A 14,575-nucleotide genomic window follows, 5' to 3' on the forward strand; every position below is an offset into this window, starting at 1 on the left:
CGTTCATTTACACATATCCACACCCAATATTATACATAAACATATACAGGAATAAACTTGATTACACACATAATTGAATATCACTCATACTTATGCTCAGATTTACATATAGATGTGCATAGAAAAAATAGTAGTCAATGCGTAGTCATTCGACCATAAAAGGCCTTTGTCATATTATATACGTTGTTTTGTAACGTACGATTTTAGTCCACGGATGAAGCCCTAACCGGTGAAATGTTTGTAATAAACCTAAAAATTTAGTGGAAAAGGTCCACTGTATATATGGAACACAACACAAAATAAGCAAGAGCACAAACATTCCCACAAATCTATCCTTAGAAAAGTAAATACATGTTCATCAAAATAAACAACATCATTCTCTATAATTTGACGTGTATGAAATATGTACTTACTTTTTTTGATTTCATCAAACTCTGGCGTATCTCTCAGCCTCTCAATAAGATGATTACTCACAATGATCAAGCATTTATTCTGCTCGTTTTCAAGGCTGGCAATAAACATTTTAACATCAGCTAAAATCTTCTGTTTTACATCATCTCCTGAAGGTACCAAGGTATTATTAAACACATAAAATGTAGTAATAAATGATTAAACCAAAATATACATGGTGATGAATAAAAAACATAAAATATGAATATAGTAATGGTGCACACTCCCACAAAAACTTGCAGACCCCATCCTCTATCCCTTTCCCGGAGGCTCCACTCGAAGTTTGCTGAGCAAAATAATTATGGTTAAATAGTTGTTAATCACCTCATATGAACTTAAATATTTTGAAACCTAATTTTTTCCTCACTTCATCATTGAACCTCCTCCAGTTAATGTTCAATCCTCATCATACCCCACCCCTGTTAATACTCTTAGATATGCCAATGCCTCCCAGCATGTAATGAAATGAACAATAATTGATAACTAGACGATGGCAGTGGTATAATTTTCTTGGCCATGACAATTTTATAGAAATTCTAGGCCATGATAGGTGGAGCTGGATTGGCCCTAACTTAAAGTCAGGCTCCGGAGAAAAAAAAATTGTTTTGATATGTTGTAGAACTGATTTTTCTAAGACAGAAAAAAGTTGTTTGACGAAAAACTGGGGAACGGTGAATGAGGTACAGATTTTTTAATATTTAAAAACTGGGGGAAAAAGGAAATATTAAAAAATCTGTACAGCTCATTCACGGTTCCCCAGTTTTTCGTCAAACAACTTTTTTCTGTCTTAGAAAAATCAGTTCTACAACATATCAAAAAATTTTTTTTCTCCGGAGCCTGACTTTAAGTTCAGTGTCACAATCTTAATGCACTGTGGCATATTGGAAAAAATCACAACTTTGAATTTGTCTTTACTTTTTGCTTGTCTTCTTTTAGTGTATGATCTTTATTATAAGTCATTTTCCTTCCATTATTTGTTTTCCATAAGCTAACATCAAGAAGCTTTGAGTACAAGCTTTAAAACACAGCATCTATGCAAATGACATGACATGATAACAGCATACCTTCTCTGTACCTCCTTCTGAACTCACAGCTGCATTCTGGGTTTGCTACGTTCTCTAGAGCATCACTTAAACCCCGTAGCAATTTCTTATCCTCTCCAGCGTGTATTATATGCACTGCAGTGATAAACAGTACAATCCAGAGTTATTATTATACATAAGTTATGATATTGATGAGTGAAGATGATAAGAGGTATGATATTGATGAACAAAGATGACAAATTATGATATTGATTAGTGAAGATGGTGAGAGGTATTGATATTGATGAATAAAGATAACTTAGGATATTGATGAGTGAGAATGTTGAGAAGTGATGATAGTGATGATTAAGTGCCCAGTATTGTGAGAGGTGATGCCAGGAGACTGTAATATTAATATGTCATGATATTTACAAACTATGATGACATATTAATATTATGTGTCATGATATTTACAAACTATGATGGTGAAGGTATTGATGAGTGATGATGATGAGGTAATGATATTAATGAGTGAGGATGATAAGGTGATAATATTGATGAGTGAGGATGATGAGAGGTGATAATATTGATGAGTAAGGATGGTGATGACATTGATGAGTGATGATGGTGATGACATTGATAAGTGAGGATGATATTGATAAGTAATGATGATGATATTGATGAGTGAGGATGATGAGAGGTGATGATATTGATGAGTGATTATGGTAATGATATAGATGAGTGAACGTATTGATGAGAAAGGGTGGTGATAATATTGATGAGCGAGGATGATGAGAGGTAATGATATTGATAAACGAGGATGATGATATTGATGAGGATGATGAGAGGTCATGATATTGAAGTGATGATGGTAATGATACAGATGAGTGACTATATTGATGAGTAAGGGTGGTGATAATATTGATGAGTGAGGATGATGAGAGGTGATAATATTGATGAGTGAGGATGATGAGAGGTGATAATATTGATGAGTGATGATAATGATGATATTGATGAGTGAGGATATTTAAAGGTGATGATATTTTTAAGTGATGATGGTGGTAGTATTGATGGTGAGAGGTGATAATACTGATTAGTGAGGATGGTGATGATGATACTGACAAATGAGGATAGTGATGATATTCATGATTGAGGATGGTTAAAGGTGATAGTATTGATGAATGACAATGGTGAGGATATTGATGAGTGAGGATGTTGAGAGTGATAATTGGTGAGTGATGAGGGTGATGGGATGATATTGATGAGTGAGGATGATGAGAGGTGATAATATTGATGAGTGATGATATTGATGAGTGAGGATGTTTAGAGGTGATGATATTGATACTGATGGTGGTAATATTGATACTGAGACGTGATAATATATTAGTTAGGATGGTGATGATATTGATGAGTGACAAGGTATGTCTGTGAATATATTTAATTGAAAAAAAAATTAGAACATTACCACAATTAACAGTTTTGTCAATTTCGTCTTCATAAACACAATGGTACCCCTTGTCATCGACATATGCTGTGCTCCCAAACCACTGCATATAAATTTGAGCACATAGAGCTTTGGAGTCTTCTTGCTCTAGATTTAGGATTCTGTCTTCAGCTATGCCTGGAAGAACCTCTTCCAATTTGACAACCTCATCTTGCAACTTGTACTTCAGGCAGACAAACGAAGGATACTTAGAAAATTCCTTCAACAAGCCATCTGTAAATAAAATTAATTATTAAGTTGATATTTATTTTTAATAAGTAAATGATTGATTGACAGACTGATTGATTGATTGATGAAATTTGTTCTATTTTGTATTAGGTGTGGTTCATTTACATGGAGACTGCCATTGTAGGCATGTAACAGTTCTGAACCAATATTCTTTTTATGTATTTTCTTTTAAATCTATTGAAACGTTTCTACAAAACTTTTACATATTTACTAGAAACTATTATATATTTGCAAGAGATGGGATATTTTCAGGGAGGTTCTTGCTTGTTTTTCGTTTTAGATATGCGAGTCGAGTGGCCGAGTGGTAAGGCAGGGGCACTGCTAGCTACAGCCTTAACATCAGCGCTGGTTCCAACCGCTCCTAAGTAGTCACGGGCCACGCCCATACGCAATTCAGCATAATGACGCTACAAGTTACGGGTTATTCTCCTACCTTAGAATAAATAGCAGAAGGCCCTAGGTTCAAATCCCGGTTGGCGCTCATATTTCTCCACACTTGCAGATTCTACTTCTTTAACATTTTATTTACATATAGCATTACCTCAAGACGAAGAGACAGCTTCAGATGTATCTAAGGAACACACGTGGATTACATCATGCTATATATATATATATATATATATATATATATATACACACACACACACACACACATACATACCACACACACACAAATCGACCTGTTTCCCTCATACCTCATTCCCTGTGATATTGTTACCTTCAAATTCACTTCTCTTCTCCTTTGGACTGTTGCGTAACAACTCCAGAAGTTCTTCTGATATGACACAAACTCCCCGAATAGATTCGCCTTCAACACTTACAGTACCTTCGATTAATTTTTCTTTAAAAGGTTGGGAGAAAAGAGTATAGAATCATTAAAAGGATATCACTGTTTTGATCTCAAATTGTTTCTGTTTATTGTACTATTAAAGAAATTGACATTGTTATTATTGCTTTTGTATATCTTGACATTTTTATCCCTGTCCAGAGTATCAAATTTTATTTGACAAAAACATGTGACATGTCTAAATATGGTCATGATGACATCACAGTGTGGACAGAGCTTAAGTCATCTTCATTACAACAAGTAAAGCAGATTTAGGATAGGGCGCCATCTGCCTGACGATTTCTCTGTCAGGAAGAGTGTGGAAACGAACCCCTTGTCTTCGGTAGTCGGAAAAACTTTGACTACAGCCCCATTCAAAAGAAGGTCGTTCACCCCTGAAAACAGGGCTTCCCTCTTCTCGGGGGAGGCTGGAATGGGCGTGTTCATCCCTCCGTACGCAACCGGAGGGGAAGTAAACTCTATCTGGTACCCACGGTATATAGTCTGCAGGATCCAGCTGTCCGGAGACAGCCGTTCCCATTCGTGGGTGAAAAGCATCAGCCTCCCCCCCCCCACCGGGCCTCCCCCCCAAACTTAGTCAGGGGCCAGCGCGCACAAATCTCGCAAGGCTCACCCTTGCTGCACGAGCGACACAACGGGCACTCCGAGTGCCGGTCGAGCTTAACACTCGGTTTGGGGCCCCCACACACCGAGCACAAAGACTTGCGAGCGGACATGCCGATCGAGACTACAATAAAAAGGATATCTTGTCAACCACAAGTTGAAAATAAATCCAAGGCAAAAATAAATCCAAAGCAAAAATAAATCCAAGGAGAACAGAATTGCTTGAAAAGTCCTGCTAGTTATTTTCAAAGGCTAGATGTATCCGACTTCGAACAACGTCGAAAAGGGAATGAGGACGTTTGTTATGGAGACGGTTCGCACGTGGCGCCTTGGGTCGAACTGTTCCATTTTTTTCGAAGGGGTGTTCCGTTTTGGGAACAATGGCAATTAGTCGGTTATCCAGGTAAGTATTCACGAAATAGACTTTATTTGACAAAAACATGTGACATGTCTAAATATGGTCACGATGACATCACAGTGTGGACAATGCTTAAGTCATCTTCATTAACTTAATAACAAGTAAAGTCCTGGGAAAACAAATCTAAAGCTCTTGACAAGAAACTCTTATATGCCCATATATAGTCATGATGTGCCTATATATGGTCATGATGTAATGTCTTAATGACCATATATAGGCATGTCACATATCTTTGTCAAATAAAATTTGATAGTCTAACCAAAGCGTAAAGAGATTAAAATCAAAGAGTATAAGAAGGGAAGAAGGTATGGTATTGCTTGAAAATATATCATGCCAGTGTTTAAGCCGTGAAAATTGACAAGAAACTGTTGTATGCCCATATATAGTCATGATGTGCCTATATATGGTCATAATATGATGTCATCATGACCATATTTAGGCATGTCATATGTTTTTGTCAAATAAAATTTGATAGTCTGGACAGGGCTTAAGGAGATTACATGTAAAATCAAAGAAAGGAAAAATGTATGGTATTGCTTAAAAAATATATCATGCCCGTAGTTAAGCCATGGAAATTATTATCGTTACTACTGAAGTGTACCCAAGAGAAACACAGCATTGTGAAATAAAAGTGCACTGCTCCAACTTCGTATTAAAATAGAAAGTTCGCCCACTTTGAATAGAAGCATTTGTACATGTGTGGTAATGAAAAACCAACCATCACATAAATAGTACTGGGTACTACTTGATTTTTACACGCAAGCCTGTTTTCCACTAGGCAAATATATTCGCACTAAAATATGTTTGCAAGTACGCATGTGCAGTTTAAGTTGTTTGCTTTCCCTTTTGGTGGTTTGGTACGGCAAATTTTGGAGTACAAACTTGTTTCTACATTATGGGAAGAGAAATAATGCATAGCCAACCAGAAGCGGGGAAAAAGATTTTATCGCAAAAATTTTCTAGAAAATGCATATTGCAAATCTTATGTAGTGGAAAATAACAAAGTGCTCACAACACTTTTCATGTCGCACAAACAAATTTGACAAATGGAAAATTGCCTTAAGACAGTCAGGAATCAGTAGCCATCCTCCCACAGCTGCTTATTGGGGCGTAATCATTCGTTTACACACAAAATGAGTAGACTTTTCTGTATGTCTTGTTACAACGTACCAATAGATGTAGTCTTACGACGACAACTGATTTTTTCTGGATGCAGATGATCATCTACAGCCCGCTCCAAAGACTTCACCACTTCTTTCAGATTATTAGTACCGAAGTGGACTATCACAACTAAAAATATTTAGAAAGATTAAGGAATATCTACAATTCAGGTAATGGTAAAAATATGGAACAAATCAAGAAATACTTTTTGTTGACAATACAAAAAGATACGGTAAAACTTTGGATCCAGGTGCTTTTATTTAGTTAGACGGGTTAAAGAAACATCTAATTAAAAAATATGGTTGTTGTTATATTAAATACAGGTCGCCCCTCCAATTAAAGACCACTTTTGGGAATGGGGTTTCATTGTCTTTAGAAGCTTCGGTCTTTTAATTAGAATAATAAAGATAAAAGATTTGTTAATTTGTAAACGTTCCAACACTCCCGATTTGATCAGGAGTTTCCCGAATTAAATGTAATCTCCCAGTCTACCGAATTTTGCCAAACAGCACAAAAATACCAAAAACAGCTAATTTAGTAGTGGCTTTTTGGTACATTCTTTTTCTTAGGTTCCATCCTCTGGTCGAGGGTTGGATGCAATGGCTTGCCACTCGTCTCCATTCCACACTCTCCTCACTGTCTCTAATTAGGACATGTCAACCCAATCTATGATGTTATTGCACCAACTAACTATAGGCCTACCCCGACTTCTCTTACTAATTTAGCTGTGTCAATATTTCCTTTGTGTATAGCTTTATCAACAATGTCGGTGTACCAAGAAATTCCAAGTGTTACTGACACCTTGAAAGCATATATGTATGTATGAAAAATTTTCAAGATTTCTGGGGTGGGAGTGCACTTCACCAGGACACATCCAGTCTCCAGAGAATTCTGAGTTCCTGGTGTTAGAACAGGGAGATGTAAACATTTTTTTTACATCTCCCTGGTTAGAATGTGTGAATTTGGGACCACAGAAAAGTGGACTTTAATTGGTGGTTGTCTTTAATTTGAGGGAGACCCATATGGAAAAAACGCCTCAAAAATTTGATTTTAGAATTTAAATTAGTTTACTTAAAAGAATCAAATAAGGTATTATTAACTTCCAAAAAATAAGTCAAATGTATGGCAGCACCGAACCCTACACTCACAGCCCAGGATGGTGTCTGAAGTGATGAGGAATAGTTTTTTTACCTATTCTTTATTAATTGTATTATTGTTTTTTATTTCATAGTTGACTACAATTTCTATAACATATTTTATGAAATGATTAACAACGCTAAACTTAAATGTAAAAAGAAATAGACATGTTGTTTCTCTTAAATTTTGCTTTTGATTGCCACCTGTAATAATTTAGATAACAATGAAAAAGAAGCATAAACAACACTTGTAATTAACTGTAAACACAAAATAATGATAATTGTCAGAAATATAAACCACACATATTTAGGACCTACTGAAGGCATTAAAGAATATGGAAAAAAATAAGGCGATAGGAATATTTTCAGCAAACAGTTTTTCTGACTGAAAGAATATTTTGGCAAATATTGTTACCCCCAGACCCAGTGGAAAGATTATCCAGGGGATTGAAATACTCTGCGACTCAAATACTCAAAAATTCATTCCTATGTTCATTAATATTATAATTTTTATTTTACAATTTACAACACATCACTGATAATGAAATGATAAATAAAAAAAATACCTTTGGTCAATTTCTTCTCTCTCTTTTCTCCTGGCATTTTCTTGTTTGCTTTAGGCTTAACAGTTGATTAAGTGTTCTTGAAAAATTGATTGAGCCTTAGCTCATCTCCCTACGGTAAAAACACATTTCGTAGGTCAACAACGTGAGTAGTACTCAGTACAGTACTTTTACTATAAAGTTAGTTGTGGTTGATGTAATGCAATCAACTCATGTACGTTCAGTGGCGGATCTAGCAATGGGTGGTGGCTAATGCGATTTTACGAAGCACGAAGCGGAGGGTGGGGGGCGTGTTTTTGACAAGGGCGCAGATCTGTTTCGAAAGGTGAAAAGGGGGTTGGACATTTTGTGAGCCCACACCCACCTCAGGCCCACCATCATGGGAAAATTTTAGGAAATAGTAGCTCTAGATGACCGGAAATGACACTTTTATATAGTAAAATTCATCGTCATCACATCACCAATATAGTAAAAATGAAGCGGCAACAAATTTCTCATGATTTTCGGCAACCATAGATATCTAATTAATATGTGTAATATACTATAGAAAATAAATATTAAAAACTTTGCCACACAAGGGCTGAAGTGAGAACATTTGGAGAAATAGTACCTCTAGATTACCAGAAATGACACTCTGTTAGTGTTTTAAATATAATGAAATTCATCTTCATGATCAAATTAATGGCTGTGATGTTCCATTGAAAATAAAACTCAATTGTCATTGATGTATTTTCAATTTAATTTACCATGTGCCCAAAACCAATCTTATTTTTATTCACGCTTTTTTCATACTTCTCAAATTAAAATAAAGGCATGTGCACAAGAGTCGTGTATAAAAGTAATTTAGAGATGTTTGTGGGCAGAGATAGATTCGTTAAAACCTGGGTCATTCAGTTCCTTTCAACAATTTTCAGGCATCTTCTTGACTTATAATAAAATTACATTGCGGACGAAAAGAGGAACTAACCCCCACCCCCTTAACAATATTTTGGGATGTGTCCCCCTGTCCCTCCTTTATCATAGGTTTAGGGAGAGGCATCCCCTTCCATTTGAGATTTTTTGGAATTAGTTGATGGCTAGACGCTCTTGGATGACATCTGAAAAGAAGTTAAGCTTAAAAAAATAGAAAGTGTATGTTTTACGAGAGTAGCCTACTACATGTAACATGTATGTATGAGGAGCACACACACAAGACGAGTGACTATATTTTTTTCTTCGAGGTCACCGAAAGGGGGAAGGGGGGGGGGGGGGCTAGCCACCCTATTCTATTCACCCCCCCCCCACCCCTCCTAGTCCGCCACTGACGTTACGCAATTCCTACCTACCTACCTTAGGTTTTCTTCTCTAGCCTAGCTAGTCTAGGCTACAGACAGTAGCTAGCCGCTAGAGCAGTATGATTAGGTCCTAGGCCTATATATTGTCTTCCTGGAAACAAAAACAAGTAAATATTGGCTACTACAACAGACAAATGTATTTAACTTTCGTATAATTACCTTTTATAAAGAAACTACAACAAATTATCAGAAATTCTAGAATAACTTTCACACCACCAACAGCCTCAAAATCTAAACGAAATTGTTGGCGTGAGGGAATTTCCAGTTTGTTTTTATTTTTTGCAAGAGTAAAAATAAAGTTGCGCCACCTACAGGTTAGGTTAGAAAGACCTTCACGATTTTACTGCAGTGGATATTTAACCAAAGCTATATATCCGTGGGGAGCCAATTACCTAATATATCAGTGCCATTACTTACGGACAAGTAGTCAATCAATTAATTTGGTTGCTATAGGATTGGCAAGCTAAACTGTGATTTTTTTTGTTGGCAATTTCAAATATAATGTTTTGTTTTTACCATGAGAACTTTCTAAAGAGATGAGATATAAATGAAATGCTGGCAAGTAGTAATATAAACTTTACATTTAGACCAATAATCAGCATTTTTAATCTTTAGGCCTAGCAGAAGGCGAAATTTTAAAGCCTAGGCCTAGAGTTTATAAACAGTACAGTAGGGAGGAGGCTAACCTAGGGTATGCTAGCCTAGGGAGGGTAGGAGGATAGGCCTATCTTAACTTACTAACTAGGATTGGGGCCTAGTAGAAGTAGGCCTAGAGGCCAAGCCTAGCCTGGTTTGGTCTATACTATATGTAGGCAATGCACTTTCGCACCAAACTTTTAATTCTTTTTTTACCTCAATGTCCTCACAGTCAAAACACATAGGGGCCTAAGGCCTAGCCTAATTATAAACAAAACTAAAAAATGTTTTTCAACGAAAAAAGATACCTTTATAAATACAGGTTGATACAGTGTTTCCGCGCTTGCTAGCACGACGAGCTGTACATATTATTTTGCTGCTTTGCAATCAAGTAAGAAATTGCTAGAATGTCTGAGTCAGTTCTTAAATTTTGCAACAATTAAGGCCAGTCTAATAATTTGAATATGAATTTTCCTATGAAACATCTGTCAACAAAATGTGGCATCATTATGTGGTACCATCTTTTTGAACTTTCTTGTTGTAATCAAGGTTAATCGAACCAAAGATTAGCATTCAGGGTGGCGCCCGCAGAGGCCAGGGGCTGCCCCCTCCCCGTCGGGAAGAAAAACCACAATTTGTCTAGGAGAAAAAAAAATTACATGCTATTTTCTACATATTAGTAGACACTAAAATCGATTAAATAAACTTTGAAACCCCTAAATTGTCAAAATTTTTGTTGGCTTCGCCCCCTGGACCACTTCCGGAACATATTAAGTGACGTTCAACCACGCCCACTTTCCTGCTGTTGGGGAAATATGCCTCTTAGAAATCCGTCTACACATTTCGGAAAAAAAGGGGCGGTTTCCGCGCAGATTTTGCCAAAAATTAGGCTTTGACCAAATCTTATAAATATAAAGAAATGCAATTATGCAGCAATTACGATTCCACGCACCTATTTTTCTAACGATATTCCGTGCAAATTTGAGCTGATTTTTTAGATATCCTCCATGCAATTCAAAAACTTTACAGTATGGCACCAGCCAACTCTCATGTATAATTCTCACGCATAATGTATGAGTTTCATGCATGAGTATCCACTTTTTATGTCTCACACATCATAAACATTTTATGAAAGATAAAATGTATATTATAAATTATAACCAAAAATTCTTAAAACTATGCGAATTTGTCATTAAAATGTGAATACAGGCCATATAAATTTATTTTCACGAAGCTTTACCCATGACTAATTAGTAGCAGTTCGATCACTACAATAAAAAATTCTGTGATTTTTGCATAGAGGGCACTATATGCAACGCATCGGACGCCAGCAAAGTTGGCAGGCATACCAGGTAGTGCTGAAATGCCTAGGGTAGATTAAAAAGATTATTAATTTTGCTAAAATTTTGAGGCTTCTAATGATTGAGGAATAGGAAGAATCACTATTTGAATAAATAGAATTAAACAATCAAGCAGCTTCAGACTTGGAGACTATGAAACATGCTTTTTATTTATGTATACTAAATACAAATATTTTGAAATTATTTACAGGAATTGTGTTTAATTGTGTGAAAAATGACTTAGACCTAGTTTGTAATGGAACGTCATTTGTGTAATGAGTCTCAAAGACGAATGGCAGACATCTTGGAGACAGAAAGGAATAATGAAAAGAGCAGTGGCAGTGTTGAGTCCAAATCAGGTTCCAATATTGTAAAATTTGCATATCCTGTTGAGCAGTCTCGCCCTGTAAAACAGCCTCTAGGGGGCCTAGACCTAAAAAGTAGACTCTATGATCGACCAGAAGATGCTCAGGTGTTCCAGCGCTTAGGACTTGGATCAAAACCAAAGGTATGAAAGAGTGGTGGCTTCCTGGTATCATTATCGTACAGAACAGATAAGCATTCAATTTAATGAATTTATTTAATAAGTAAACTTTGAATTTATGTTTTATAAGGGTTCAGGCATAATACCTAGCCCACCAACTGGAAGACCAAACCGAAGAGCGGCATTCAGAACAACTTTTTTCAAAGAAGATCGAAATCGCCTGAAACAACAGAGGGAAAAGAAGAAAAATAGAGAGACAGATTTTAAAGATGATATCAGCATTAAAGATAAAAGGTAATGGCATTATGGGTCATAATTTGATATTCAACCACTTCTGGGAGATATCATACATAGGTTTATGTCAATTGACCTTGGATATGAGCATGCACAGTTCTAACTATGAATTGGCTTATTAATTTGTAGGAAATCTGATAATGTGATTAGTGTTAATGGAAACCATGATGTCAGGTCAGAGGTCAAGGATGCCAAGGAAGAAAGACCGGCATTGGAGAAAGCAGAGAGTATAGGAAGTGAAGACAATCATAGTGTAATCATTGATGATAATAAAGATGATGATGTCATATCAGTCAAGTCACATGACACTGATATACAAGAAGTAAAGGAATCAAGACCCATTGTCTTAGAACACCTTGGTAGGTTTTCTTTTGTTTTTCAATCAATCAATCAATTAATCAATCAATCCATCAACCAATCAATTAATTTGTCATCGATCAGTCTGTCTGTACCATGTTTTGTATGTCAAATACTTTAGAATTGCTCATTTTATGGGTGTGATTTTACAATCATCATGCCCTGGGAAACTAAATAGGTTTAATCTATCAATCAATTAATCAACCTATCAATCTGTCATAAATTTTATGTAGTGCCATCTTGTTTATTGCTTAAAAATGAATGTGTTTCCTAAATGGACATTTAGAAACTTATAATGACAGAACTGTAATTGATTTAAAGCAAGGTCAGGCATAAATACATTTAAAGCAAGGGCAGGCATTAATAATTGGTCAGGGCCAAAGTGAATTTTTGAATAAACATCAAGGGTCGCACACAAACTTCAAATTTTTTTGAGTTAGTGAAATACCTCACTAATAAACTTGATTTTTTTTTCGTCAAATTTTGAATATTATTTATAAATTTGTATCAGATGTAGGAGCTGAAGACATCGTGTTTCATATTTTGCGATTGCGACGGAAGTTGGGACTGACTGTGGAACTACCTCGTCATGGAGTTGGCGTTAGAGAGAATCTTTCTGCACTTGAAAAGACCATTGATGGATCTGTTAGTGTATGATGGATTGTATCTTTTAATAAAAAAAGACTTGTCACTGCCAATGAGAAAAATAATACATATAAATGATAATAAAGACCTCTCAGCAACCTAAATATATGGCAAAGACAGATGTTTTACAAGATGATTGCCAATACCTATTATAACATATTAAAGTAAAAGCATGAGTCCATTTTCTAATTCCTCATAAAGCTTTGTCCACACTACCAGTTTTTATGTGACAAATACCTTTGATTTGCTCTTATATGTGTGTGATGTGACATTATCATGCCCATATATGGAGAAACCACTCAACTTTATTTGACAAAAACATGTGACATGCCTAAATATTGTCATGATGACATCACATCATAACCATATAGCTTTAAACTTGTTAGTGTCGACAAAGGCTTTAAACTTGTTAGTGTGGACAGAGCTTTAAACTTGTTAGTGTGGACAGAGCTTTAAACTTGTTAGTGTGGACAGAGCTTTAAACTTGTTAGTCTAGACAGAGCTTTAGTTTGTAGAGCATCCAGCTCCAAATGTACTTGCTGTTGGATTAGAATGAAAAACAAATTTTTTTAAAGTAAAAATATTTTGCCCATTTCAGGAATTGGCAGATACATCAGAAGATACTGGTGAATTCTTGTATGGTCTTCCAATGGAGCGTAACAATCCTAGGGGGCGCTATATGCCGTATGATTTAGAGGTTGTATCGACAGAAGAGGGCCAGTCTTCCAAAATGTACTTCACTGCAAGTGCAACATCTGTAGGAATAGTAAGTCACATACTCCTTGCTGTTGAATAACACTTTCAGATTGGTCAGTTGTTTGTCACTCGAAAAAGTTCCATCATACACACTTGCAATTTACCAACAGAACATGTTGTTGACAGCCCAACAATTATCAGTTTTAAGTACAATTATCACCCATATTCAAATATTTAATTTTTGTCTCCTGTTTCAATTAAGGTAAGCATCATTTACAGTAAACATTTAACTATACTTATATTTTGTGCTTTTATTTTCCAGCATATTGAAGACTCCAATGGAGACGAGTATTTGGAACTTACTCCTATCTTACAATGGCTTTACGAGAGGAGGCTCTTTAAGGCAGTGTACAACCAACCTGTGTTTGTCAAATTCAGGTGAATATTTAACAGAGAACATGATAAGAGTTTAATGTGCCACCAAGCTTTTGAATGTGTCAGTTAATAATTGCATGATGAAATACAATTGTTACTATACTCTCAAACTCAACTCAGTAACACATTTCATTTCATTAGGCCTATTTTTATTTATTTTTTTGATCTGACTGCCCGACGAGCTCTGGCTGGTGGTGGGGGCTTGACATTTCTGATGGAGGGGCTTAAGCCCCTGCTGCTCCCCCCCCCCACCTGCTGATGGCGCCACTGGGTGGCGTCCCTGCTTCACATTTATCTCGATTTCAGCTCCTGATTTTTCTCTTTGTTATAATTTTTGTATATTTTAATTTATCGACATGATGAAGTGAGAATTGAGATTGAGAAAAAGAATGGATAAATAAGTTTGACATGCCTGTTAATAT

At 36.1% G+C, this 14,575-nt stretch overlaps 2 protein-coding genes across 4 annotated transcripts in view; one reads left to right on the forward strand and one right to left on the reverse strand.

Annotated features, from left to right (window-relative positions):
• LOC117123096 overlaps window positions 1-9,578 on the reverse strand; it is a 19,380-nt gene extending 9,802 nt beyond the window's left edge. For all 3 annotated transcript variants that reach the window (XM_033268925.1, XM_033268922.1, XM_033268924.1), the window contains exons 1-7: window positions 9,426-9,578; window positions 7,936-8,044; window positions 6,243-6,362; window positions 3,923-4,045; window positions 2,938-3,189; window positions 1,515-1,628; window positions 414-560 (exon numbers count right to left, since the gene is read on the reverse strand). In XM_033268925.1, coding sequence (XP_033124816.1) covers window positions 414-560; window positions 1,515-1,628; window positions 2,938-3,189; window positions 3,923-4,045; window positions 6,243-6,362; window positions 7,936-7,972 — 793 coding nt within the window. In that variant the 5' untranslated portion in view covers window positions 7,973-8,044; window positions 9,426-9,578. The remainder of the gene's footprint in view (window positions 1-413; window positions 561-1,514; window positions 1,629-2,937; window positions 3,190-3,922; window positions 4,046-6,242; window positions 6,363-7,935; window positions 8,045-9,425) is intronic.
• A 111-nt stretch (window positions 9,579-9,689) lies between these two features.
• LOC117123103 (dynein heavy chain 6, axonemal-like) overlaps window positions 9,690-14,575 on the forward strand; it is a 46,109-nt gene continuing 41,223 nt past the window's right edge. The window contains exons 1-7 of the mRNA XM_033268935.1: window positions 9,690-9,824; window positions 11,454-11,750; window positions 11,857-12,020; window positions 12,150-12,379; window positions 12,889-13,028; window positions 13,621-13,788; window positions 14,041-14,156. Coding sequence (XP_033124826.1) covers window positions 11,499-11,750; window positions 11,857-12,020; window positions 12,150-12,379; window positions 12,889-13,028; window positions 13,621-13,788; window positions 14,041-14,156 — 1,070 coding nt within the window. The 5' untranslated portion in view covers window positions 9,690-9,824; window positions 11,454-11,498. The remainder of the gene's footprint in view (window positions 9,825-11,453; window positions 11,751-11,856; window positions 12,021-12,149; window positions 12,380-12,888; window positions 13,029-13,620; window positions 13,789-14,040; window positions 14,157-14,575) is intronic.

This window comes from Anneissia japonica, unplaced genomic scaffold, assembly GCF_011630105.1.
Source record: "Anneissia japonica isolate Jap-2015-1 unplaced genomic scaffold, ASM1163010v1 scaffold11402_len470986_cov188, whole genome shotgun sequence".
Taxonomy (NCBI): domain Eukaryota; kingdom Metazoa; phylum Echinodermata; class Crinoidea; order Comatulida; family Comatulidae; genus Anneissia; species Anneissia japonica.